Below are 27,392 nucleotides of genomic sequence, written 5' to 3'. Positions count from 1 at the left end.
TACTCATCTTGCTCTTCAGCTTCGAACCTAACTCTCTCTAGTCACTTTTCAGATCCACAATCCCTTTCCTGGCTATATCATTGGTGCCAATATGTACCACGATTTCTGGCTGCTCACCCTCCCCCTTCAGAATCCTGTAAACCTGATCGGCGACATCACCCGGAAGGTACGTTGTCTCCCTAGACTCCTATTCCTGCTCTTGTGTCTTAGGGTCCTCTTCCTGAAGGCCCAGAAGAGGAGGAGATGTCTTCACATCCTGGCAGCCTGGTCTGGTGTGCCACCCAGTGTCAGTGTGGCTTTTACAGTCTGGAGGGATAGCCAGCAGTGCACAAGAACAGTACCCTGCTCTGTCAGGGTAAGTGCCACACTCTTCTCTACCTCAGTCTCACTCTATCTCTGCTACTGTGCAGTCGTTCCTCCAAGCCTCCTGCTCTGTCACTCTTACTATTGCCTGAAACATTTTCCCTCACTTGCTCACTCATGTTCTCCCAACCGCCCAAATCACTAATCCAGAGGCTGCAGTTACGCAATGGAAACCCAGTGGTTTCAAGCCTGTGACTGTTTGCCATCATACATTGCCATGGAGAACAAGGCCTAACGCCGTCAAGGTTTGCTGGAGAGATGCCCACACCTACGCTCCATCACTGCAGCCATTGATCCTCACAACAGGGGGACAGGGAACCTGACACAATTTAGGTGCCTCCTTCTCGCAAAAAGACAGGGCAGTGCCACAAACACCCACGCTGAAGAATGAACCAGACAGAGGCCATCTCAAAAGTCTCTTCGACACCTCAGGGGCAGCCAGGCCCCCTCCTCCTTACCCTGCCGGCCTTTTCGACCCTAGGAGGTCAAGCAGAGGAGGGTCCACTTGCCTCTGACACAAATGCCGTCAGGGCTGCCTGAGCAAATCTTTAAGGCCAACATGCTCCTCTGGTGAGTATTATCCCTCTATCCCAGCTGCAAACCTGATGCAACTCTGAGATATAGTGGGAGGAAAAGAAAGAAAGAACCTTTTGAGGACACTTTGCCATCACACAGTCACATGGTTGCTTAACTGTTATTTGTTTTGCATTATAACTGTTTGCTTGAGACTTCATGGAGCTTTGAATGTAACTGTGCCAGCATGATCCCTAACTTTGTGCACATACTGGACATACCATCGATTGATGTCTATACTGAGTGCCTGTGCAGCACTCGAAACAAGGTGTATTTAGGGCAAAGGGTTTTGCTGTCACTGTTGCTCCTCTTGGTCAAAGGTCCTTAGTCTTTCCCTGGCCTCTGGGACAAAGGTGATGATGTGAATGAGGTGGTCAGTGATCTGTGGTGCAGTGAGGTGTACAGTATACAGGGAGTGAATGCAGGGACCCCACAGGTCTGTGTCCTGTACAGTGTGTCTGTGAATAATGTTGATTTCTTCGAATGGGTCTCAGTTTGATGGGTCTTACAGCCACCTACCTCATGGGTTGAGACACTTACCTTGCCCACTCCTGGTGTGGTCACTGCAATTTTTGTTCACATTGTGTCATTTCAATTTGCAGCACGATGGAAAGCAGCAGAGGACATTCCTCGGCCAGTGGTTTTCACCTTCTGCCTCTGCCGTTGGTGAGGCTGGTAACGTCTCCATCCTGTTCCTGAAAGCCTTTCCCGTGAACCACATAGGCTTTGCACCTCCCAGGAGCACGCCAAGCACTTCTGCATGAGCTTCCATCTTCCCAAACTCTCTGTCTTCCCCACCGCTCTCCAACCCAAACCCTGGGATGTGAAGTGACCAGGCCAGGTCTGGTCATACCTTGTCCCCACTTTAATGCCAGTGTCCTCCTGACGGTGGATGACCCCTCTGCTGCCTTGCCCCATTCCTGTTTATACTTTACTGTAGGCCTTATTTATGATTACACTGCCCCCCTTGCACAATTGTCACCTCTGCCTCTACATGCCCCCCTCCCCCAGCCCCATCACTTTGCAGCCCCAAACCCCGTGAATAGGTTACCGAGTATCCGACCCACAATACCCCTCCTTTGCAACCCCTCCCCAACCCCTTTCCCCCAGTTTCTCTGGATGGATATTATTTTCCTTGTTACCCTTTCTGCCACCAGATGTTAAATCCAACAGAATATTGTGACAGTAATTGTCAGGATAGAAATGAAAAGTTATTTACACTATTTCTGTGGTCCTACTGCCCTATTTCCAACCCTTGTTTAAAATTATTTGAACTGTGCAACTTAGATTTTACATTATACAGGTCGTTCCACTATAATGCGCATTTTGTTAACGTGAATTCATTGAACGTGATTGACAAATTGAGGACATTTTGTATAATGCAAACCTTTAAAGCGTGCAATTCCAGTCCCGTTGATTAAAATGGTGCTGCTATTACGTAATTTTCTTATGACACGGGATTGCATGAGAACAGAATTACTGCATTAAAGGAGAACTGACAGTATGTGATCAGAATTATTTTGTCCTGTGGGTCAGCAGTCATGGGCTGGAGCAATGCAAATGTATTTCACTTAAGCCTTTTAATTTCTACTTGAGAATTCTTGATGCCAAAACTAGATTAAGTATAAATGTGTTCTTTAGTGTCTAACCTTCTCCCAACGAAACAAAAGTTGAGTAAGTCACTTTTTCGAATGAAGGTTTTTCAGTTTGCACGAAGAAAAAAGTAGAATCGTTCATTCGAGTTGGAGACAACCAAAATGGCTGTTTTAAACAGCATTTTACATAAAGTGCGTACAATAATTCTGACAATGTAGTTTTAATAATACGTTTGCAATCTTTTTCACCTTAAATTACAGATGCAATTTTGTTTTCAAATGAAGTAGAGAGGACTTCGAGACCTGGACGTTGCAAATGTCAAACTGCATGGTCATTGAGTCTGGCTGTGAAAGTGCTGTACATATTCTTTAGTTGTCTCATTATAGCTGTTGCTGTTCTTGCATCTGTAGGTAAGATGGTTCTATTATTTCTTAGACACAATGTTAACAAAGTACTTAGCACAGATACAGTTGAAGAGATGTTCCCCAGTATTTATAGAGCACGCAGATCTTCTCTTTGTTTAACCCCATCAATATACAGTATCTCCTAGGATGTGTCTACACTAGTCAGCCTGTTACTCTATCTGGTAGTGAATTCCATGATATTCCACTTCTAGATATAAAAGCTTATTCTGAATTCTCTATCGGATTTATAGACCCTTGTTGTCTTATCAACAAGTGGTATTTTCCTTTCCATGACAACTGAACCAAAACATTTATAATTTTGAAGATCTCCACAGATCACTTCTTGATCTTCACCTTTCCAGATGCATGTGACTTTTCTGTAGGTATGACCTCTTAGTTTTGGTATCATTCTAGTTAATTTTCCTTCCACCTTCTCCATCAGCTCTTGACCTGTGTTAGCAGTAGTGCAACTGGTTAAAGAAAGATTCGGTAGAAGTTTAATATCACTCCTTGTGAATTCTATTTATTTTTAGTTCTAATACATCAGTCATAAATAGATCAATGATCAGGCGGTGAAATCTCATCTCAATAGCAGTCTGGGTCATGCCCGTATTACCTTGAACCAAAAGCACTTCTTCTATTATTTTACCTTTGTCCCCTTCTCAGTTGATATGAGAAAGGTTTGGGGAAAAATTCAAGAAAACGTACCTGTATTTTGCATTTTATGACGTTGAGCTTCTTTAGAATGGAGTTGTAAAGTTACACCATTTACAGTGCCAGGTGAAATCCACAAATTATAATTCTCTTCCACGAAATCCAAATATTTTAATTCACTTCCAAGCAACAGGCCATTATAACTTGGAACTATATTGCTGTTCCTTCACTATTACTGGATCAGAATTCTGCAACTCCCTAACAACAGTGTGGGTGTCCCTGCAGCACAGAGTTCAGCAATACCTTCTCAAAGCTAATTAAAGATGAGCAATAAATCCTGGCAAAGCCAACAAAACACACATATCAACGAATAAAAATAAACACTCATTTGCATAATTAACAAGATAATGTAACAAAACAACACAACCCTTCCAATGTGCTGTGAATCAACAGGAAACTTAATTTTCTGATGTCTAATCGTGCAACAGAGTTACTTGTTGCCATTTTAAATGTGTTGACTATTCTGGAGATGCATGTCCATTTAAAAATTTATTGAGCGATATAATAATCAGGGAAAGGACCTTAATTCTGTTTGTCATGATATACAGTTCAGTATCATCTGTACCCAAGTTGATTTTTCCCTCTGGGGAAACCAAGACCACTATCTCTGTGGCTGGGAAATCGGAATGCCGCTGGGAGTTCTGAAATCGTATGCTTCAACATTACACCTCACTCTCCAAGGAGAGTCGAATGTCTTTTCATTTGATCTATTATGATTCAGCTATAAATAAAATTGACCACAAAGGCATGATAACTATTTAGGTATTATTTGTGTGATTGAATAGCCTACTTCTGTTTTTACATCGTATGCTCATATGACAACGGAATCTTGCATTGTTACAGTGTTCAAAAAGGTTGACTCCATAACTGAAGATCTCAACATGGCCCAATCATTCTATGAGACAAAGATTAGTTCTGTTCAGACAAACATTAAAGCACTTGGTGAGTACTGTTCCTTGCATTCTGCAGCAGGTTTGCTCCTAACTTCCACAATGTCACAATAGGAGTTACCATTAATGTATTCCATACATTAATAAAGATATAAGCTGTTAATCTATTTGTTGATTAAATGCTCCAGAGCATTACTTGCTGAATAGATGTCAGAATAACTATGGACTGGACATTACCAGAAACCGATTAAATGTCATTTTCATTGACTTTTGTAAGGTCTGGCGAGTTTTCACATGCTGTTGTCCCAAATCCACCCAAATAACTGTGTCCTGTGCCCCAATGGAGCCCCATTTGTTCAAAGCTAGTCCGATTCTCCAACTCACTGTAGTCACCTGCAGTAATACCAGCCAGCCCTTTCATCTCACTCAATCCTCCCTTTACCTCATTGAGAGAGGAACGGTCCAATGTGAGAGAGAATCAACTGACATTCAGTTCCTTGGCCCTGACTTAAGAGAGGATACTTGTTTACCAAGCCGAATAACTAACTGACTGTGCCCAAGCCCCTTGACTGATGTTGAGTGAACCCCTTGGCTGATAGCTGCCCTTTTTGACTTGACCGAGGACTTAGTCCCATTCGAGTTGGAGGCATGGCTGTTTGTTTGATGCAAGTGCTGTGTGTAGGCTGCTCGCATATGCTCCAAGTATGACATTGAGGTGGGACAGAATTGTATAGCAAACTGCCTACCTCCTTGACTGCTAACTGCTGACATCGGGTCTGCACTGACCCTCCGAATAATATCCCAGCCAAACCCATTCCCCCTCCCCACTCATATTTAACGTGGCTCTAATCCACCTAGCATACACATCCCTGGACACTGTGGGGCAACTTAGCATGGCCAATCCACCTAACCTGTACATCTTTGGAATGAGAGAGGAATTCTAAGCAACCAGAGGAAACCTGCATAGTCATGTAGAGAATGTGCAAAACTCTACACAGACAGACAGTCATTCCAAGGCTGGAGTTGAACCTGGGTCCCTGGCACTGTGAGGCAGACATGTTAAGCACTGAAGCACCATCCCGCCAAGTGGCCTTGGCACTATTATACTTTGAAACTACAACAGTTCTGGCAACTATCATCAATTCAAATATTGGATGGAATCTTTTACTTTAGTAATGCAGTGCCAATATCGGGTCTGGAAACCAACTTACTGAATGGTACAAATAGCAATAGTTCTCTTTTTCTCTCTCATTCATCCACCCCAAATTCAAGCTACTTTCATGGTCCCCAGCTAAATGGGGAGGGACAGCAGGATGACAGACTCTGGCACCAGGAATAGAAGGTAGGCCTGAGAAAGCTGCTGTTCAGCTCTTTCATTCTTAGCTTGAAACCCTGCTATGGCATCGGAGAAGCTGCAGTGAGTTGAGCTGGCCCAAGAATGGGAGAATGGCATGGAAGGGAGGTGTCTGAGGAAAGCTGCAGAAGGAGAGTGCTTCCTCCAAAAAGACAGTGCACCAGTGAGTCCAGGACCTCTTTGGTTCCTAGTAATCTCCTGCACAACACTCTCCAGGTCAACAGCACAAATCCTTCCCTCTCTGGGCCTATCACATTTCCATCTGAGCAGCCAATACTCTCACTCACTCTACATTGCATTGTCCTCTTGCAACCATACATTACAGTCACCGTCCACAGACGCTGTCTCTCCCTCCTCTCCATGTGAGCAGTTACAATCACTTTGAACTTCTCAACATTTTCATCTTGCTTGAGAAGAGAACAGACAACTTGTTGAGAAGCAGAGATGGGCAGAGGTGGGGGATAGAACATAGAACAATACAGCACAGAACAGGCCCTTCGGCCCACGATGTTGTGCCGAACATTTGTCCTAGCTTAAGCACCCATCCATGTACCTATCCAATTGCCGCTTAAAGGTCACCAAAGATTCTGACTCTACCACTCCCACAGACAGCGCATTCCATGCCCCCACCACTCTCAGGGTAAAGAACCCACCCCTGACATCTCCCCTAAACCTTCCACCCTTCACCTTAAATTTATGTCCCCTTGTAAAACTCTGTTGCACCCGGGGAAAAAGTCTCACTCCAAATGTGGCCTTACCAAAGTCCTGTGCAGTTGCAACATCACTTCACGACTCTTGAATTCAATGCCTCTGCTAATGAACGCTAATACACCATAGGCCTTCTTACAAGCTCTATCCACCTGAGTGGCAACTTTCAAAGATCTATGAACATAGACCCCAAGATCCCTCTGTTCCTCCACCTGACTAAGAACCCTACCGTTAACCCTGTATTCCGCATTCTTATTTGTCTTTCCAAAATGGACAACCTCACATTTGGCAGGGTTGAACTCCATCTGCCACTCCTCAGCCCAGCTCTGTATCATATCTAAGTCCCTTTGCAGCCGACAACAGCCCTCCTCACTATCCACAACTCCACCAATCTTCGTATCATCTTCAAATTTACTGACCCATCCTTCGACTCCCTCATCCAGTCCACTTTCTTTGATTCAGGTGATTTGACAGGCTAGTTCAAGCATGTCAATGGCTGCTGAGTCTGTGGGAAGATAGATCTTAAATGGTCTTCTCTTTACTAGTTTCTTTGCTGGGATGATGGGACTGCCTTACTGTCAGCCACTAACAGTGAGTTCTCCTCCCCCTACACATCTGGGAAGGAGTCTTGTTTACGGATGCTACAAATGTCAACAGTGGGATAGTCAGTGATAGCATTGGTGTAATGGTTAGACACCATCTTGGTTCAAGAGGTCAGAACTGAGAATCGATTGGGGTGAAGTTTGAGGAAACTAACAGAAACCAGTCACATGTAGGGCTGGTCGACAAGCTCCCTAATATGAACTATGATATAGGAAGAAGTATACAAGAAGAAATAATGGGTGCTTGTGATTAATGGCTTGCCATCACCCTGGGTGATTTTAATCTACATGTAATCGAGGAAAGTCAGATTTGCGAGGGTAGCATGGATGAGGAATTTAGAGATTGTTTTTGAGGTTATTTCCAGATGTAGAATCATGGAGTCCCCACAGTGTAGATACAGGCCCTTTGGCCCAATAAGTCCACACCAACCCTCTGAAGAGTAATCTAAGAATGAAATTTACTAAAGAGGAGGAGCACAACAATAAACTGCCATTCCTAGATGTCGCAGTAGAGCGAACAGCCAATGGGGAACTTCAAACCAGCGTCTACAGGAAAACAACACATACAGACCAAATATTGAACTACAGAAGCAATCATCCCAACAGCCGAAAAATGAAGCTGCATCAGAACATTATTTCAACGAGCACCACACACTACAGCACAGAGGAACTATGCAGAGCAAAGGAAAATCACCTATACAGTGTATTAAAAAAGAATGGGTACCCAATGAACACAGTCCACCGATTTCTCAGCAACAAACCCAAACAAACAGACAAAATGCGTCCAGAAACCTGAGCCACTCTCCCCTACATTAAACAGCAGCTAATGAACTTGAAAGACCCAATACAGACAACAAGCAAAACTAATGTCATTTACAAAATACCATGCAAGAACTGTAACAAACACTACATTGGACAAACAGGCAGAAAACTAGCCAACAGGATACATTAACATCAACTAACCACAAAACGATATGAACCTCTCTCACGAGTATCCTTACATACAGATAAGGAAGGACATCACTTTGACTGGGACAGCACATATATCCTAGGACAAGCCAAACAGAGACATGCACGAGAATTCCTAGAAGCATGACATTCCAATCGGAACTCTATCAACAAACACATTGACTTGGTCCCCATTTACCACCCCCTGAGAAAAAACAGGAAATGACATCATCATAGGAAATGACTTCACTGTAGGAAATGATATCACCAACCCAAAGAAACCCAAACTTATAAATAGAAAGCAGGAATCATCAGCAGTGCTTCGTCTGGAGGTTCACTGAAGATGTTACCTAGTATAGTAACGAAACGTCTGAAAATGAACCTTCCAGCTCAGTGAACACACCTACCTCCAGGAAGGATCAGAATTTATCATGATATATGGGAATTCTACCTATTACTGAAGATTCACAAAGCTGACTGCCCTGGTCAACCAATTGTCTCAGCCTGTGCCTGTCCCACTGAACTCATTCCTTCCTACCTCGACACCGTCCTGTCCCCCTTAGTCCAAGAACTCCCCACCTACATTCGGGACACCACCCAAGCCCTTCACTTCCTCCAAGATTTTCGTTACCCCAGCCCCCAATGCCTCACCTTCACCATGAACATTCAGTCTCTGTACGCATTGATCCGCCACAACGAAGGTCTCCAAGCTCTCCGTTTCTTCCTCTCACACCGTCCCAACCAGTAACCCTCCACCGACATCCTCATCTGCCTGCCTGCCTGAATTGGTCCTTAACCTCAACAACTTCTCCTTCCAACCCTCCCACTTCCTCCAAACCAAAAGGGTAGCCATACGCACCGCATGGGACCCAGCTATGCCAGCCTGTTTGTCGGGTACGTGGAACAATCCATCTTCCGCAGTTGTACTAGCACCACCCCCCCACCTGTTCCTCTGCTACATTGATGACTGTATTAGCCCCGCCTCGTGCTCCCACGAGGAGGTTGAACAGTTCAGCAACTTTACCAACACCTTCCATCCTGACCTCAAATTCACCTGGACCATCTCGGACACTCCCCCCCTCCCCCCTCACCCCTTCACTTCCTAGACCTCTCCATCACTATCTCTGGCAATCAACTAATCACAGAAATCTACAAGCCCACCTACTCCCATAGCTACCTAGACTACACCTCCTCCCCTCCACGTCATGTACAAATACCATCCCTTATTCTCAATTCCTCTGCCTCCGCCGCATCTGTTCCCAGAATGACCAATTCCACTTCAAAGTCCCAGGTGGCCTCCTTCTTCCAAAATCGCAACTTCCCTTCCCACGTGGTTGATGATGCCCTCCAGCATAACTCCTCCATTCCTGCACTACCGCCTTTGAGCTCCACCCCTCCCAACGCAACAAGGAGAGAACCCCCTGGTGCTCACCTTCCACTGCACCAACCTCCGCATACATCGCATCATCCTCCACCACTTCCACCACCTCCAACCGGACCCCATACCAAAGGTATATTTCCCTCCCCAATCCTATCAGTGTTCCAGAGAGACCATTCCCTCCGCAACTCCCTCGTCAGGTCCATGCCCCCCACCAGCCCACATCCCGCTCCTGGCATCTTCCCCTGCCACCACAGGAATTGCAAAACCTACACCCACACCTCACCCCTCACCTCTATCCAAGGCCCCAAGTGATCCTTCCACATCCGTCAGAAATTTACCTGTACCTCCACTAAACTATATCTACTGCATCCATTGCACCTGATGTGGTCTCCTCTACATTGGGGAAACAGGACACCTTCTTGCGGATCGTTTCAGAGAAGATCTCTGGGGCACCCACACCCACCAATCTCACGACCCCATGGCTGAACACTTCAACTCCCCCACACTCCGTCAAGGGCATGCAGATTCTGGGCCTCCTCCACCGCCAAACTGTTACCATCCAACGACTGGAGGAAGAACTCCTCATATTCTGCCTTGCAACCCTGCAACGGGATAAATGTGGATTTCACTAGCTTCCTCATTTCCCCTTCCTCGACATTATCCCAGACCAAAGTCTCCAACTCGGCACCGCCCTCTTGACCTGTCCATCACTACCTCTTCCTACCTATCACCTTCTCCCTCACCTTCATCCACCTATCATTTTCTCAGCTACCTTCTCCCAAGCCCACCCCCTACTTCCCATTTATCTCTCAGCCCCAGCCCTCAAGCCTTGTTCCTGATGAGGGACTTATGCCCGAAACATTGATAGTCCTGCTCCTTGGATGCTGCCTGACCTGCTGTGCTTTTCCAGCAACACACTCTCGACTCTGATCTCCAGCATCTGCAGTCCTCACATTTTCTCCTAGATGGGAATGTGGAATTCAAAACAAAACAGATAGACCGTGTTCTTACTGTATGGAGTAGGCTCAAGGGGCTGAATGGCCTACAGCTGCTCTTAATTCCTATGTTTATACATTTGTGTTACCTGCCATGCAAGCCAAACCCTCCAGAGGCTCTGGTGGTAAGACATATTGAGTGAGTGGATTCAGCCTTCCAATCCTGGGGGGTCCTCGCTAATTCCACCTGAATTTTGTTGATTATCTCTACTGCCCTGTCGAGCGGCATGGACCGAGGTGAAGGACGGTGTTTCTGCCTTGGCCACTGTGAAGCTGTTGATGGTGATGTGTCCTATACTCTTCACCTTCAGTAAATGTGGAAGGTGAACCTACATATGTCACTTCCTTGCCTTGGTGAAAGTTAGCAGCAGACTGTGAGCAAAGAGCTAGAAAGGTGAAGTGATTTTCAAGAAGTTGGCAATTACCTGGTGTACAACCAAAACCTTTGGGAAGAAGTGCATTAAAGAGGTGCTTCTCACTAGGCTGTGCCTCGACACTTCACTGTGACTGATCCGAGACTTTCCCAGCTGAGAAAATCTTCCCACTCTGCACTCAACCAGGTGACCCTGGCTGACATGTTGGGATGCAGGTTCCGTGACTGGAAAATTCAAGGCGAAAGGAGTTTAATTCTTTAAGAAGTGTAATTGGCTTCTTAACAATCTCAACTTTTACATGTCTCCATTACTTAGCTGACAGACCCAAGAGGGTACCCTGCTCACCTTCCGAGTCACCCTGGAGAAAGCCAAAAAGATCATATTTGCATTGAGATCTCCATCCGATGGGAATGTCCTGATCTTGAACCCTGCTTGGCCCGTGGATCTACCTCCAATAGCGTGAGAACATTTAGCCCATTAACTTAGTTTTCCTTTCTCTACAGGAGTTTACTTACCCGCTGAGAATTTATGATACTTTCTGTTCTTATTTGAGATTTTCACCATCTGCAGTTTATTTGATTTTTTTAAAAATTGACTGATTTTAACTGGGCTCACATTAAGGTGAGAGGGGAAAAGTTTAAGGGAAATATGCTTGGAAAGTTCTTTACACAGAAGGTGGTGGGTACCTGGAACACATTGCCAGCAGAGATGGTAGAGGCGGGCACGAGAGCGTTGTTTAAGATGTATCTAGACAGACACATGAATGGGTGGGGAGCAGAGGGATGCGGATCCCTGGAAATTAGGCGGCAGGTTTAGATAGAGGATCTGGATCGGTGCAAGCTTGGAGGGCTGAAGGGCCTGTTCCTGTGCTGTAATTTTCTTTGTTCTTTGTTTCTTAAATGCTGAAGTATTTCTTTATCACATATTAGAAATTTCCAAAGATTTTTCTCAGGATTGTAACTTTGTAAAAACTATAGGAAAAGGAAGCTGGGTATCAATATCATTCACAATGATATGGACTACATGAATGACATAATATTTGCTTTAAAATGTTATGCAGCCATAGAAGACGCTCCAACATCACATACAAACTGACCCAAGGACTGGTGCCAGGCTATACAACTGCTGCTACCTACTGATAATGAAATGAAACTGTCCTACAGTTCATTGTTAGGAAGACAAATGATATTGCTTGACATCGGTGTGTTCCATGTCTGCAGTTCTAACTCTCATTAATCTACCTGAGCACATATTTATGTTGAACCGCAAGGACCAGCTGAGATTTAAAATGTCCGACCAAGACTGCCTCTCTGCGCTTCCATGTCATTGTCCTCGTGATTTAATCTAAATAAGCAGTAAATTTAGAGGTCCCCCTTTAATGCAGTAATCCTGCGCTTTTAAGATGATGATGTACACCTCGGTGATTATTGGATGCCAAAGGGAGGAAAAGGGAAAACCTCTCCCTTTTATATTGGCATGATCAAATAGAAAATGAGGGCAGAATTTTCCAGTTTAAATTAAATCCTGAGTAGGAAAGTTCATTGAGGGAAGCCTGTGGCCTACCTTTTTTTCACAAAACACTATATCACATGTCAGCAAGACAGCTGATTGGCCAGTCAGAGATCTGATCTGAGGTGGTGGGGGATCACAGAGAAACGGAGCACAAAGACTTTGGAAATGAAGACAGGTGAGTGACTCTCAAAAGCTGTCCTAAATTAGAGCAGATTGAGAGAGACTCCTCCCCAAACTGACAGCCTACCTACATTGCCCAACCACCAGGCAGGTAGGCTGGTTCATTCCTGTCCATCCAGGAGCTGAAGTAATTGTAGCCAAGGATGTTTGCGGCACTGAAGTGGACTTTCCTGCACTTTATTTCTGCGTGGCAGGAAAGAGGCAATTGTCAACCTGTCTGATAATTTGCCCCCTTCCTCCAACCTTTCCCAACGTTTCTCATGAGAAGAAATTCCACCCCGTCTGGCATTTTCTGAAAGGGAAACCAATTGGGTTTTCATATGAATCTGACATGTGCGTGGTCACTTTTGCTGATCAACTGACCTTTAAAACTAGATGCATGTCCTCAAACTGCAACAGCAGGATTTGAATTAACATTTGTTTCAATATGCATTTAGTATTGGTCTACAGATCATAGTGATCATAGTGGTCTACAGATCATACAGATCCTGATTCTTCAGGAATCAGGGCTTATGCCCGAAACGTCGATTCTCCTGTTCCTTGGATGCTGCCTGACCTGCTGTATTATTTGCGGCTCAGTTACTAGCCTTCGTGTTTCTGAGGCCAGAAGGATGTGTTTTAAATTCAATTCAAGGACTTGGATATAACAGTACACACTGACAGTTTAGTTCTGTCTTGGATGAGATACCAAATTAAGGTTCCAGTCATAAGCCGAAAGATCCTATGAAACTACAGCAAACTTTTCATTAACTGGCAAGTATGGGACGAGCAGTGTGCTGGTTGATCAAATATTCCACAGAATCAAGAGGTACATGTAACCTCAGTGAACCCCAACCAAGCGAAGCTTCAATACATCAACATCCCTAAAGCAAAATCAATATAAAAACATCAACACACCTCCTAAAAATCAATGTAAAATTACACAGTAAGCAATAGAAACATAGTGCAGGGGTATACACATCACTTAAATTTTTTTACAGCGTAAATATTTGGACATCTCAGTAGATCATGGTATTTGAGGGATATCATTTTTTTGCCAGTTTATCAAGAGTGTCAGGTTTTAACAAAGCTTGCTGTATTTTGAAACAGAGTGCTGAAGTGGGTGTAACCTATGCCGGCCTTCAGATTTTTATCCCACAGTCAACATCGCAGTAATAGGTTATCTGGTCATTATCATGTTGCTATTTATTGCTGAAAAAAGCAAAGTATTGCCAACACTTCTTGCCTTGCACATACATCAAGACAAATGCAAGAATGCCAAATTTCATGGTTCACAGGAGAAAAGGGTTCTGATTGGTTAGCAAGTGAGTTCTGATTGGCTAATGCATTAACGTGCAAGAAGCAACAGGGAACTGTATTGCTTCCAAACTGTTTCAGAGTTTGCAGTGTACAAATTAGCTGCTGTATTTCCTTCTTTACTAAAGTGACTACACTTTAAAACTATTTAATTGGCTATAAAGAACTTTGGGATGATTAGGATTTATGAAAGATCCGACTCTTTCTTAACTACAACTGATCACAGCTGTACCTGTGATACTATATTAAAAATAAGCAATTAATAGCTTCAGAACAGCTGAACAAGTGAATCGTTGTGTAGACAGTAATGTCATCTCCAAATACAATAACTTAGAGAATCCTATCACTTAGACTACTCAGATTGACAAGGATTTGAAGATACTCCCATTCCCTCTTACCTCCAGTAGAAAAGACCACAGATTTTTCTTTGTATGGACTAAGCAACTTCTGAACACATCAGAAATTAAATGATCATATTATGGCTTGGAACACTGGCTTCTGATGTTAAATTGTAACCCATATTGGCAAACCTTTCATAGCAGCTTAAGTATTGAGCAATTGAACTGAATACTTAACAAATTAATTGAGTTGATTGAAGTTGTGACTAATTGCAGCCAATCTGTACTCACAATTATGTGCCAGTTTTCCTGGAGATTACAACACATTTCAAGTTTGTATGAGTCAGCTGAAGTGTGCACTATGGCTCGATTACAAGTGACTTTTACCTCTAGGAGAAGATTGTGGGTTCACATCATACTTCAGAATTTGTGCACAGCAATTTAGACTGATACTATATTGTGGTATTGAGGGAATGGGATACTGTTTGTGAAGTTACCTCTGGATTAAGGAGGAGAAAGTGAGGACTGCAGATGCTGGAGATCAGAGCTGAAAATGTTTTGCTGGAAAAGCGCAGCAGGTCAGGCAGCATCCAAGGTGCAGGAGAATCGACGTTTCGGGCATGAGCCCTTCTTCAGGAACCATTCCTGAATAAGGGCTCATGCCCAAAACGTCGATTCTCCTGTTCCTTGGATGCTGCCTGACCTGCTGCGCTTTTCTAACAACACATTTTCAGCTCTACCTCTGGATTAAGCCAAGAATAACTAGAGATAGAATAGGAACCCTCAAGGACCAAAGTGGACATGTATATGTAGAGCCGCAGGAGATGGATGAGGTCATCAATGAATATTTCTTCTCTGGGTTTACTGTGGAGAAAGAAAAGAAGACTTGGGGAAGTTAGTGGTGACATCTTGGGGACAGTCCATATGACAGTAGAGGAGGTGTTGGAAGCATTGGAATGTATGTAGGTGAAGAAATCTCCTGGTCCTGACCAGTTATATCCAAGAACACTGCAAGACAAGAAACTGTGGGGCGCTGCCTGATATTTTTCCGTCATCATTGGCCATGGGTGAGGTCCCTGAAGTCTGGAGGGTAGCAATTGTCGTGAAGGGTTGAAAGGAAAAACTGGGAAATATAGACCAGTAAGCCTAACATCTGTAGTAGGTAAGTTACTTGAGAAGGTTCTGGGAGATAAGGTATTTTGAAAGACTGGCTTTGTGTGAGATCATGCCTCATAAATTTCTTAGAGTTCTTTGATGAAGTGACCAGGAAGGTTGACAAAGACAGGGGTGGTATATGTAGTCTAAATGAATTTCATTAAGGCATTTGATAAGGTTTTACATAGTAGGCTGTTCTGGAAGATTAAAGTGCATGGAATCCAGGGGAAGCTGGCAAATTGGATACACAATTGGTTTGATAGTAGGAAGCAGAAGGTAATAGTGGAAGGATGCTTGTCAGACTGGAGGCCTGTGACTAATGGAGTGCATTAGGGGTAGGGGTTGGTGCTGGACATTTTGCTCTTTGTTATCTATGACGGAAATGTGTTGCCGGAAAAGTGCAGCAGGTCAGGCAGCATCTAGGGAACAGGAGAATCGACGTTTCGGGCATTAGCCCTTCTTCAGGAATCATTGCCCGAAACGTCGATTCTCCTGTTCCCTAGATGCTGCCTGACCTGCTGCGCTTTTCCGGCAACACATTTCCGTCTCTGATCTCCAGCATCTGCAGACCTCACTTTCTCCTCTTTGTTATCTATATGAATGATTTGGATGAGAATGTACAAGGCATGGTTAGTAAGCTTGTAGATGACACTAAAATAGGTGATGTTGTGGACAGTGAGGAAGGTTATCAGAAATTGCACCAGGACCTTGGTCAGCTATGAAAGTGGGCTGGAAATGGCAAATGGAGTTTAATATAGATAAGTGTGAAGTGTTGCATTTTAGAAAGTCAAATCAAGGTAGGAGTTTCATAGTGAATGGTAGGGCCTTAAGGAGTGTAGTGGAACAGAGGGACCTTGGAGTTCAGGTGCATGGTTCTCTGAAAGTGGAGTCACAGGTAGACAGGGCAGTGAAGAAGGCTTTTGGCACATTGGCTTTCATCAGTCAGGGCATTGAGTATTGAAGTTGGGAAGTTATGTTGTAGTTGTACAAGACATTAGTGAGGCTGCACTTGGAATATTGTGCTCAGTTTTGATCACCTTGCGATAGGAAGGCTGTTATTAAACTGGCAAGAGTACAGAAGAAATTTACAAGGATTTTGCCAGGACTCGAGCGTCTGAGTTATGGGAAGAAGTTAGACAAGCAAGGACTTTTTTCCTCAGGAAACTGAGGGGGGAAATCTTATAGGAATGTTGAGGATCATGAGAAGCCTGGATAGGGTGAATGCAGCCAGTCTTTTTCCCAGGGTTGGGGAATCAGGGATGAGAGGGCATCATTTTAAGGTTAGAGGGGAAAGAATAAAAGGGAACCTGAGGTGCAATGTTTTTACACAGGATGGTCGCATGTGGAATGAGCTGCCAGTGGAAGTGGTTGAGGCTAGTACATTAGCAATATTTAAAAGGCATTTGGACAAATACATGGATAGGAAAGGTTTAGAAGGATATAGCGGCATGGACTAGTTTGGGCCAAAGGGCCTGTCTCCATGCTGTAGGACGCTATGACTTTATGACTCCATGACTCAGTTTGTCTTCCCAGATGGCAGTAAGGTATCCTGTGGAACTATTTTGAAGAAAAATAGGCAAGCTATTCCTGGTAAATATTACATCACTAAAACAGATGATCTAGTCATTATCACTTTTGTGTTTTTGGGAACTTGCTGTGCAAAAGTTGACTGCCATGTTTTGATAATATAACTGTTTCTTCAATTCAGAAGTACTTTATTGGATGAAATTTTTGAGGAATTATCTTCACAGGTGCTACGTAAATGAAAGTTACATTTCTTTCTTTTGGTTATTATTAGCACACGGACTGATGCTGTGAACTATAATGTGATATTTTCATTATGAAAAGAATCCTGTTCAATGTGCGCAGTGCAGTTTTCATGGGATTCCAGTACTTTCTTGTTTTGTTTTAACTTATTGCAGTTGGGAATGAAATTAACTGTCAAGTGAAACAATGGATTGCTTTTGGTAGGGGGACATATGCTTTCTGCAGTGAGCATTTATTTTACAAGTAATCAGCTAAATTAATTGACATTAATGCTCATTAGATGTATATCTTTAACGTATTTATTTCTGTGCTAAGTTGGTTGATCTAAATTTAAAAACTGTTGGACAAGTGAGGAAAGCTACCAAACAGGTATCCTACATTTTACTGCAATTCAGTGACATCTGCTGTACTTGAATGGATGTGGCTTCTTATAGGAACTGGTCCATTATCAGATACATTATCAAAAATTATATAAGTAGAAATAAGTGGCTATAAAGAATTGCCTGGTATCAGAGGAGTGCTCATGCATCTGGAACCATGTCTTATTGCAAGGTTCGATCTGAGAGAGGAAGGGGTTTAGTTTTCAAAAGTTTCTCTTCACAATTATTTAAGTACACTGAATCAAAACTTCATTTTTTTTCCAAACAATATTTGAAGGAGACGTGAGCAAAAAGGAAAATTGAGTTGTAATAAATGATTTTTAAAAACGTATCATCAGGAATATTGCTCACAATTACTCACTTCATTACCAGAAAGTGGCAGAAATAGCTTACGTTCATAAATGAAGCTGTGTTCATTCCAACAAATATTTGGTGCTGAGCAGCTCCAAGGATGATCCTGACTCGTACATAATTTAATGTGGCTCTTAGACACAAAATTACATCAACCTGTTCAAACATAGATGCACTGGACATTATTTGGAAAGGAAGTAGTCAACCTTTTATTCTGTCCATGAACATGTTGCTAGTTTCTTTGTGAGTATTGGTTATTTCTTGTTAATGTATACTTGTGCTTACCATCCATTTTTTTAGGTCACTGTAAGTGTAGACACTTATTGTTTTTCATCATAATGTCAGTCATAAGACTCAATTACTTATTTGTAAGATCTCCGTTTCATCTTAACTTCTTCGTGAGGACATATATAATCATTTGAATTTCAAGCATTATGGGAAGTAAGCTAGCAGAGGGACAAATCCAATAAGGGAAACAACAGGGGAAAGAATAAAGCAATATAATATTTTTTATTCTCTTCCCCTCCCCGGTTACCCCAGATAAAAAATCCACAAGCAAAAATTGTTCTTCTTGCCATGACGTTTCCCAGTTTGCACAAGAAATCATTGGCTTGCAGAAAGAGTTTGAGGAGATACAGCAGTTGCTGTTGACTCAAGAGCCTGCTCTGGATAAGACTGTCCAAAACCACTTGACCCTTTTGACTGACAACAGACGAATCAATAAGGAGGTTATGCATTATTCAACATCTATTGAACAGATCAACCAAACGGTGGAAAGTGTTTCAGTGCAAGTAAATGGATTGCAAAGCCTTATAAAGGAACTTGATGAGTTTATGAGGAAACTGACCCAGGACCAGTACAAAATAAGGATTAGTGTGCAACACATTAACTTCACCACCAACCAGAATACATTATGGCGTGAAGAAATTCAAAGGAAAGCTGATGAGGAAACGTTAATATTACGGAAGATAGTGGCAGACTGGCAGAACTCCTCAAAAGCTTTTGGAAGTTTGAAGACTTCAATGAGCAGGATGAATGATGTGGTGAAAGGTATTCAGAGCACTCTGGTCACTACACTGCAGAGAGTCTCTCAAAATGCTGAGGTCATGCATGACTTAAGCTTGCAACTGCTAGTGGTGCATGAGCAGTTTGAAAATATCTCCACCTTCCTTGATGACCATGAAGAAAATATTCAGGACATTGTTTATCATGCAAGGTATTATGAAAACAGGACAGCTGAGAGGTTTGAAACCATTATGGGGCGAATGATTTCCCATGAAACTGAAATTAACACCATACTGGCCAACATCAATGCTACAAATAATCATGTACACAGCATGATAAAGTATATCAGTGATGTGAGGACATCTTGTTCAAGTGGGATTGGAACACATTCAGAAGAACTTTACCATCTCAACAATTCCCTGACCATTATTCAGAGCGCCACCGATCTGCTACGACAGCAGTATAATCTCCTAACAGCAACAGTGGAAGAGGAAATAAGCAAGCTTGCTGTTGTAATGGAAGAAATGAAAATTGTTGATGCACAACATGGAGAGGCAATCAAAAATGTCACTATTTTAAGAGGTGAGTGGCTTTTAATCATTTTGTAACATCAGAATAATGTAGTATAACTGTGTTACATTTGGTAGTCACTTTGGCTGAAGATGCCAGTGTAGAATACAATCAGAGCTGAAAATGTGTTGCTGGAAAAGCGCAGCAGGTCAGGCAGCATCCAAGGAGCAGGAGAATCGACGTTTCAGGCATAAGCCCTTCTTCAATTACCAAACCTCCAGGATTGCCCTGGAGTCTCCAGGAAATAGAGGTGAATTTGCTGCACAATAACCCAGGAGGGAAAAAAAATCATAGGGACACTTTATGAAAAATTATGCACTTTTATTTAACAGTATAAAAATATTAGGCAAAGCTAAAGGCTGATTGATAGTCCATATTCAGCTATTTGAGTCATATAGCTATTACGACCAGGTGAGGAGGCCTCTCAGTTGACCGCAACAAAGATGTTGATTTCTTTTTAGCCACAGCTATATTTTAGATCATAAATACAAAATTCAAGAACCAATAACAAGGTTTTATTTTATTACTTTCCAATTCCAAGAAAATAATAAACTCTGACATCAAAGACACACACAAACACAGATAGAAATATACAATGGAGAGAGTGTCTAACACAAGAAGGAAGATTTAAAAAAAAAACATAATTTAAATGTCCTTAGAGTTCTTGAGGTGTAAATTTTAGCTTGAGTCTAGAGCTAGTTAGTTGATCTTGTATTCACAGCAGTAGTAAAATTTGCCATTTAAGTTCTCAGTGAACAGATGGATCTCCATTTTGCTTGGTCATTCACAGAACCTCTACAGTGTGGAGCAGGCCATTTGGCTCACGGCGTCCACACTGACCCTCTGAAGAGCATCCCACCCAGACCTATCCCCTTACCCAATCCCTATAACTCTGCATTTCCCATGGTTAACTCATGTAGCCTGCACATACCCAGACACTATGGACAATTTACCATGGCTTATCCACCTAATGTACACATCTTTGGACTGTGGGAAGAAACCAGAGAACCCGGAAGAAATTCACACTGACACATGGAGAATGAGCAAACTCCACACAGAGAGGCACCCAAGGATGGAATTGAACCTGGGTCCCTGGCACTGTGAGGCAGCAGTGCTAACCACTCAGCTACCATGCCATCCATCATCACGCATTGTCCCTGAGTGGTTAAGAGAAAACAAGGGGAGAGTGAGTCTTCCAGTCCTACTGTTTCCATTTTTTCCTTTCTCTCTGTTTTGCCCAAAAGCAATTACTTTAAGTACAGATATTTTATGTATTCCCATTTCTGGCTTCATTGTTTTTCCATGCTGATCATTTGCAAATGACTTCCATCTCCAGTATGCAAAACCTACTAAGAAAAGGGAACACTTACTCGATCAGGCCCAACTGGCTGACTTCATTACAATCACCACATCTGCCACTACTGGGCCAGGCGATACTATCGCTAGAATCTTAATCCGGAAACTCAACTGTTCTGGGGGCCTAGGTTCAAATCCTGCAGATGGTGGAATTTGACTTTAGTGAAAAAAATCTGGAGTTAAGGACCTATTAATGACCATGAAACTGTTGCTGATCAGGAAAAAACCTATCTGTCTCACTAAAGTTCTTCAGTGAAGGAAATCTGCCATTTTTATCCAGTTTGACTTCTATGTGACTCCAGACACGCAACAATGTGGTTCACTTTTAACTGCCTTCTGAAAGGGCCCAACAAGCCACTCAGACTAAGGGCAGCTAGGGAAGGGCAGTCGGTGAGGCCCACCAGTGAATAAAGAGCAAGTTACTGCAATGGACCCACATACAACTTATTCCCAGAGGCGAAATGAATGAAGGCTGGTCGAGGGGACCTTTTATCAAAGACACTCAGTGCCTGATTAAAGGCGTGGACATAAGGAAGAGGACTGGCCATTGAGAACCATACCATTGCCCTTGCATTTGAAAGGCCCTGCTCTCCTCACCTTTATAGTCTCCACTCCTGAACCCCCACCCCTCCCTGACACCACGCTCGCCCCAACCTGCTCAAATTTGTCTTGGATCTTGCCCTCTGAGATTGGTCTCTGGACAGCCTCCTACATGGCAGTGTCAAGTGCAGGAGCTGCCAGCTCTGATTGCCAGCAGTTCCGGTTGGGTACGACTTGTAGCCCCAGGAACCCAGCTCCAGGAGAAGGCCCTGCAGTGTTCTTGGAATTGAGCGACTGGCTGAGGATCTAGTAGGGCTCCTCTGCAGAAGCAGATCCCCAGCTGGCAGGTGAGAGCTCACTGCCAACTGACGTTTCCACTCACACATTCCTATGGCCATCCTCTTAATGTCCATAAGTTTAATAAATGTAGACAAATACCTCCCACAATATTGTCAGCGTACATTTAAAATTGTTCCACTCATCTTGTAGGCACAAAAAGCATACAAAGGAAGTGCAGGAATTTAGGAGTACAGTTGGCACAAATTTCGAAGTTGCAAACAGCATGTGTAAACAAGTCGGCTGAGTAAGTCCCAAGACAAGACTGCAGCACAAGGCTACCAAACTTTCCAATAGGGTTACTCTGGATGCCTCTGAAAGGAAGTGTATGGTCTATGTGAAGGTCACACCATTGAAACATTAGATCAAATATGGAAGTTTATTTGGAACAAAGTATCAGGTAAAACATTTGCTAATCTCTGTGGTAGTTAATTAAATCTACTATTGTTGTGATGGCTTGGACTGTTATTATAACCACATAGGAAACAAAAATCCTTGTGCTTTCTCCACTTTTGCACTTGTCGAGGAAGAAACCCAGAAGTGTTGATGGATCAAGGTCAGATCAGAAATGGGAGTATCTTGGGGTCCAGCACAGTTTGGTGATGATGGTGGAATGAGAATTGCTGTGGTGCCCATAGTATGGTGTTGAGGTGAAATATAATAGCATTGGAAATTGGCAGGGGGCTGCAGCCAGTGCTGTCAAGTGAGAATTTCTTTTAGTCTACCTATGGAGTAATGGGTTGACAGACGGGTCTAAGAGATCATGATGTATTGTTAATGTAAGGTCACGTGCCTAAGAAACTATTGGAGAGAAACCTCAACGAGGAATGGCTTGTGTGGAGCCATAACTCTGTTGATAGTCTAGAGAGAAAAGGTTATTGTTCAAATTGAAACAGATTATTGTAAAGTCATTTGAGAGACAGTCAGACCCTTGGCCACACCTTCAGAAGGCAAAACCTTTGTAACGTCCAGAATGCTGTTGTAAAGTTAATGCAGACATTAGGCTTACTTCACAACAGAGGCATGATTATAAGAACAAGGAGGTTATCATGGAGCTATATATAGCATTAGTTAAGCCAAAGCTGGATTTCTGAGTGCAGGTCTGGTCACCATATTACAGGAAGGATGTCCATGCTATAGGGAGACTGAAAAACAGGTTTGCAGGCAATAAAAAGTGTTGCCTTGGCAGTAGCAATTTAGCTAAGAACAGAGACCAGATAGGCTGAGGTTGTTTCCCTTAGAGCAAAGAAGGTTGAGGGGGATCTTCCTGAGGTGTACCAAGTTATAAGAGGCATAGGTAGATTAGATAGGGAGAACTATTTCCCCTTAGTGCAGGGGTTAGAACAACGGGCACAGTTTTAAGGGAACAAGCAGAAAGCTTAGAGGTGATACAAGGAAATGTTTTTCACTCTGAGGATTTTGACATTTGGAACTCAATGCCTAAGAGGCTGGTAGAGACAGGAACCTTGAGACATTTAAGAACTATTCAGATTAACACTTGAAATGCTATAGTCTACATTACTATGGGTCATGTGCTGGGAAATGATATTAGAATAGATGGATGTTTGAAGACTGGCATGGATAAAAGTGGCTGGATGGCCCCTTTCTGTGCTATGAAAACTCTATGGTTATATAACATGCAAGGAGAAAAATTGAGTCAGAAGTCGAGAAGAGAAGGAGGTTATTCAGTTAGCAATGACTTAAGTACAAAATAGTCATGGAATATCATTAGATTATAAGAAATAGGAACAGAAATATGCATTTGGCTCCCAAACCTGCTTGGCCATTCAATAGGATTGTGGCTGATCTGACACTCCTCACATTCACTTTCCTGCTCTTTTCCCATAATCCTTGATTCCCTTACTGATCAAGAATTTATATATCTCAGCCTTAAATATACACAAATGGCCTGCCCCATAGCTTTCTGTGGCAAGGAGTTCCAAAGACACTCAACTTTCTGAGAGAAGAAATTCTTCCTCATCTCAGTATTAAATTTTCAGCCCTTTATTCTGAGACTATTCCCTCTGGTCTTAGTCTCTTCCATGAGGAGAAGCAGCCTCACAACGTTTATCCTATCAAACGCCTTAAGAATCCTCGATGTCTCCATGAGATTGCACCTCATTCATCTCAATTCTAGAGTAGTGCCCTAAACTGTTTAGCCTTTCCCATAGGATAGTCCCTCCACACCAAGGATCATCCTCATGAACCTTCTCTGAATTGCCTCCAATGAAGTGATATCTTTCCTTAAATAAGGTGACCAAAGCTGCTAACTGTACTGATGATGTGGTCTCACCAAGCGCCTTGTATGAGGTAGTGAAGGAAATCCCAAAAGAAGTCAAGGAGCTGCAGGAGAGTGCACATGTTAGATAGGGACTGGATAGTAAGATAGCGCTTGACCTTTACAAAGACATCACCTCTGTGGGTGAGTTTTACTCAGGAAGAACAGGGGGAAAAGGTAGAGAACTGAAAAGATTGAGAGATATGGGAGCTAGTCAGTCTCTAATAGTAAGAGATTAAAGTATTTGCACTCCTTCTGAAATGTTACCTAGGAAAGTGATATCTATGTTCTCTCTACGTTTTTGCTTTTAAGATGGAATGCACTGGTCCAAAGTTGGATGTGTGAAACCTTTGTGTGGGTGGTTGATTGGTCAGATATCAGTTCCAGGAGTCGAACACAATTTCTTCTCTTGAAAAATCTTCTTTAAGATATAGCGAGGGACATTGCTGAAATAGAACTTCTGTTTCACTGTTTTGGTGGAAAAAAGTTGATTCTTTGCAAAGAACACAAATACAAGATGTTGGCTGATTTTTGTAGACAGAACGTTTTTTTATTTGGAGCTTGGAATCTGATGTTATGGTCAGTAGTTGTTCTATGGGGCAGTGTTAACCCCTTAACTGCTTGCATTTTCAAAATTGAATGGCTTAAAATCAGTGGATTCAGTACTGTAGGAGTCATGTTACCATGCATCCATGGGAGGTGGGAGTAACAGACCCCATCCAGACAAAATCTTACATTCAAATAAATAACTGTCTATGGTACATCCTGGAGGTGATGTAGAAATTAAAGTATCTTACAGGATAAGAGTAACATACAATTCTATTATGTAGATATTTTAACCTCCTGGAGACAGTTGTGTCTGTAACAGTTTATAACACAGTAGTTAGTATTCCCATTAGAAGGAACACTAGGCATTGGTTGGCTGGCTGACGTTGACTGTGAGAAGATTCTGGAAGTTTACTGCTAAATTCAATCATATGATTTAGCAGCCATTTTTGTTGGACACTTGAATATGTTTTGAAAACAATCATTTATAGAAATGCATTAAAGTTATCTTTCTAAATCCAATCATGACACCAGCAAGAAATTCTTTTCTGTAGCCATTATGAAGATGTGGGCAAACAACATGTTCCCCGAAGGAAATTGAAGTCAGATGAATTAAGCTGACTTGCAGCGACATCAAAACACACAGATAATTATGTCATTGTTAAATTACTGATTTTTGCATAGTCTTCAATGTTCATTTTCTAACAAAGTTCAATGTGAAAATTCACCACATCACCTTGTTTTTGACATCCCTGTGACAAATGCAGGTCAGGAATCTTTTATCCAAAAATCTTGGGAGCAAATGATTTTTCAATAAAAGATATTTTTCATTTTTGGTTCCCCCTTGCCCACACACCTTAGCTCCATTTGGTTAAAAATGAGGTTCTTTTTAATCAAAGGGCACAATATCAGCGTGTCTGCACGTCAATTCGGGTCCATTCTGATCAGCTTTTAAAAGGCCTCTTATTTTTAAGTTTCTATAATTTTTGAACTGTAACTAAAGGATACCAGAACTAAAGCAGAATTTTATCCTTTTTAAGTTTGTGTGTAATTCTAAAAGAGGGTTAGAGTCATACAGCATGGAAACACATCCTTTGGTCCAACCTGTCAATGCCAACCAGGTTTCCTAACCAGAACCAGTCCAATTTGCCTGATTTTGGCCATTATGTCTCTAAACCTTGCCATGTACCTGTTTAAATGTCTTTTAAATATTGTAACTCTACCTGTCTCTATCACTTTCTCTGTGTGAAAAAGTTGTCCCTCAAGTCCCTTCAAAATCTTACCCCCTCACCTCAAAGTGATACCCTCTAGTTTTGGATCCCCTACTCGGGAAAAAATCTTGGCTATTCACCTTGTCTCTTGCCCCTCATGATTTTTATAAATTTCTATATAGCCACCCTTGAACCTCCTACGCTTCAAGGAAATAAATTCCACACTATCCAGCCTCTCCTTATAACTCAAACCTTCCAGTCAAGGTGATATCCTTGTAAATCATTTTTACACCCTTTCCAGTTTAACACATCTGTCCCAACTCCTGTATTCAATGCTCTGACCAATACCTTCTTCACCACCCTGTCTACCTATGATGTCACTTTCAAGAAACTATGTACCTGCACCCCTAGGTACTATGTACCTGAACCTGTGTTCAACAACATTCCCAGGACCCTTACATTAACTGTGTAAGTCCTGCCCTGGTTTGTCTTACCAAAATGAAACACCTTGCATTTATCTGCATTAAGCTCCATCTGCCATTCCTTGGCCCACTGCTCCAGTTGATGAAGATCCCATTGTACTCTGAGATAACCTTCTTCACTGTCATTATACCACCAATTTTGGTGTCATCTGCAAACTTAGTAACCATGCATCCAATAATCTCATCGAAGTTGTTTATACACATGACATACAACAATGGACCCAGCACCAGTTTTTGTGGCACACCGCTGGTCACAGGCCCCTAGTCTGAACAACAACCCTTTATCAACATCCTTTTTCTCTTACTGTCAAGCCAATCTTGTATCCAATTGGCTAGCTCTCCTTGTATCCCATGTGACCTAATTTTACGAAAATGTCTACCATGCAGAATTGTGCCAAAGGTCTTGTTAAAGTCCATGTAGACATCTACTAGTCTGCCTTCATCTACTGTCTTGGTCACCTCTTCAAAGAATTTAACCAAGTTTGTGAGACATGATTTCCCATGCACAAAGTCAGTCTGACTATCTCTAATCTGTCCTTGCCTTTCTAATTTGATTCACAAACTGATTAAAAATTGGTTTTGTAGTGATTGGAAGCAGGGCCAGTGGATCTTATTGGCTATGACATCCTTGATTGAGGTTGTTAACCTCGGCCACCAGGGAGCCCTGGCTGATAGATATAACCAGGAGATTCAGAATGTCTCCTCAGTCTAGGGACTGGCTTTGAGCTGGCTGGTCTGAGCCCTGGTACTGAACACATGTAGTATAAGTTTCACTGCCAATGTGTTACCATGTATTTAGGCCATATATCCTAATGACTGGTGGAACATATAAAACATGTCTTTCTGACTGTTCCATAGCCGGCAGTGTGTTTGTGTGTCTCAGAACATCAAGGTCAGCATTAAATATGATTCTGTTATTGGGCAACATTTACTGACTAATCCAGATTGTGCTGAGAGTTACATCAGAAACCAGTTCAAAATGACCAGTTTGATTCATTTGCACACACTTGAATTCACATATATTTGCAGAGAGGCCCCTGTTCTGTGTAGGCAAAATTAATTTGTCTGTACATTACATCTTTTTCAATCAGGAAAAGATTATAGAGACTACCACCTGCTGCTGCATTCCACATGGCAATTGCCCAGAGCGGTTGGGGTTTACCTGTATGGTCTGAAATGAATCAATC

General features: G+C 42.5%; 1 protein-coding gene across 2 annotated transcripts in view; it reads left to right on the top strand.

Moving 5' to 3' along the window:
• scara3 (scavenger receptor class A, member 3) overlaps positions 1-27,392 on the top strand; it is a 57,503-nt gene that overhangs the window by 28,169 nt on the left and 1,942 nt on the right. For both annotated transcript variants that reach the window (XM_043685113.1, XM_043685119.1), the window contains exons 4-6: positions 2,793-2,942; positions 4,494-4,592; positions 18,422-19,468. In XM_043685113.1, coding sequence (XP_043541048.1) covers positions 2,793-2,942; positions 4,494-4,592; positions 18,422-19,468 — 1,296 coding nt within the window. The remainder of the gene's footprint in view (positions 1-2,792; positions 2,943-4,493; positions 4,593-18,421; positions 19,469-27,392) is intronic.

Source organism: Chiloscyllium plagiosum, chromosome 3, assembly GCF_004010195.1.
Source record: "Chiloscyllium plagiosum isolate BGI_BamShark_2017 chromosome 3, ASM401019v2, whole genome shotgun sequence".
Taxonomy (NCBI): domain Eukaryota; kingdom Metazoa; phylum Chordata; class Chondrichthyes; order Orectolobiformes; family Hemiscylliidae; genus Chiloscyllium; species Chiloscyllium plagiosum.
The sequence above is the reverse complement of the archived record's forward strand: the minus strand, read 5'-3'. Positions and strand labels throughout refer to the sequence as shown.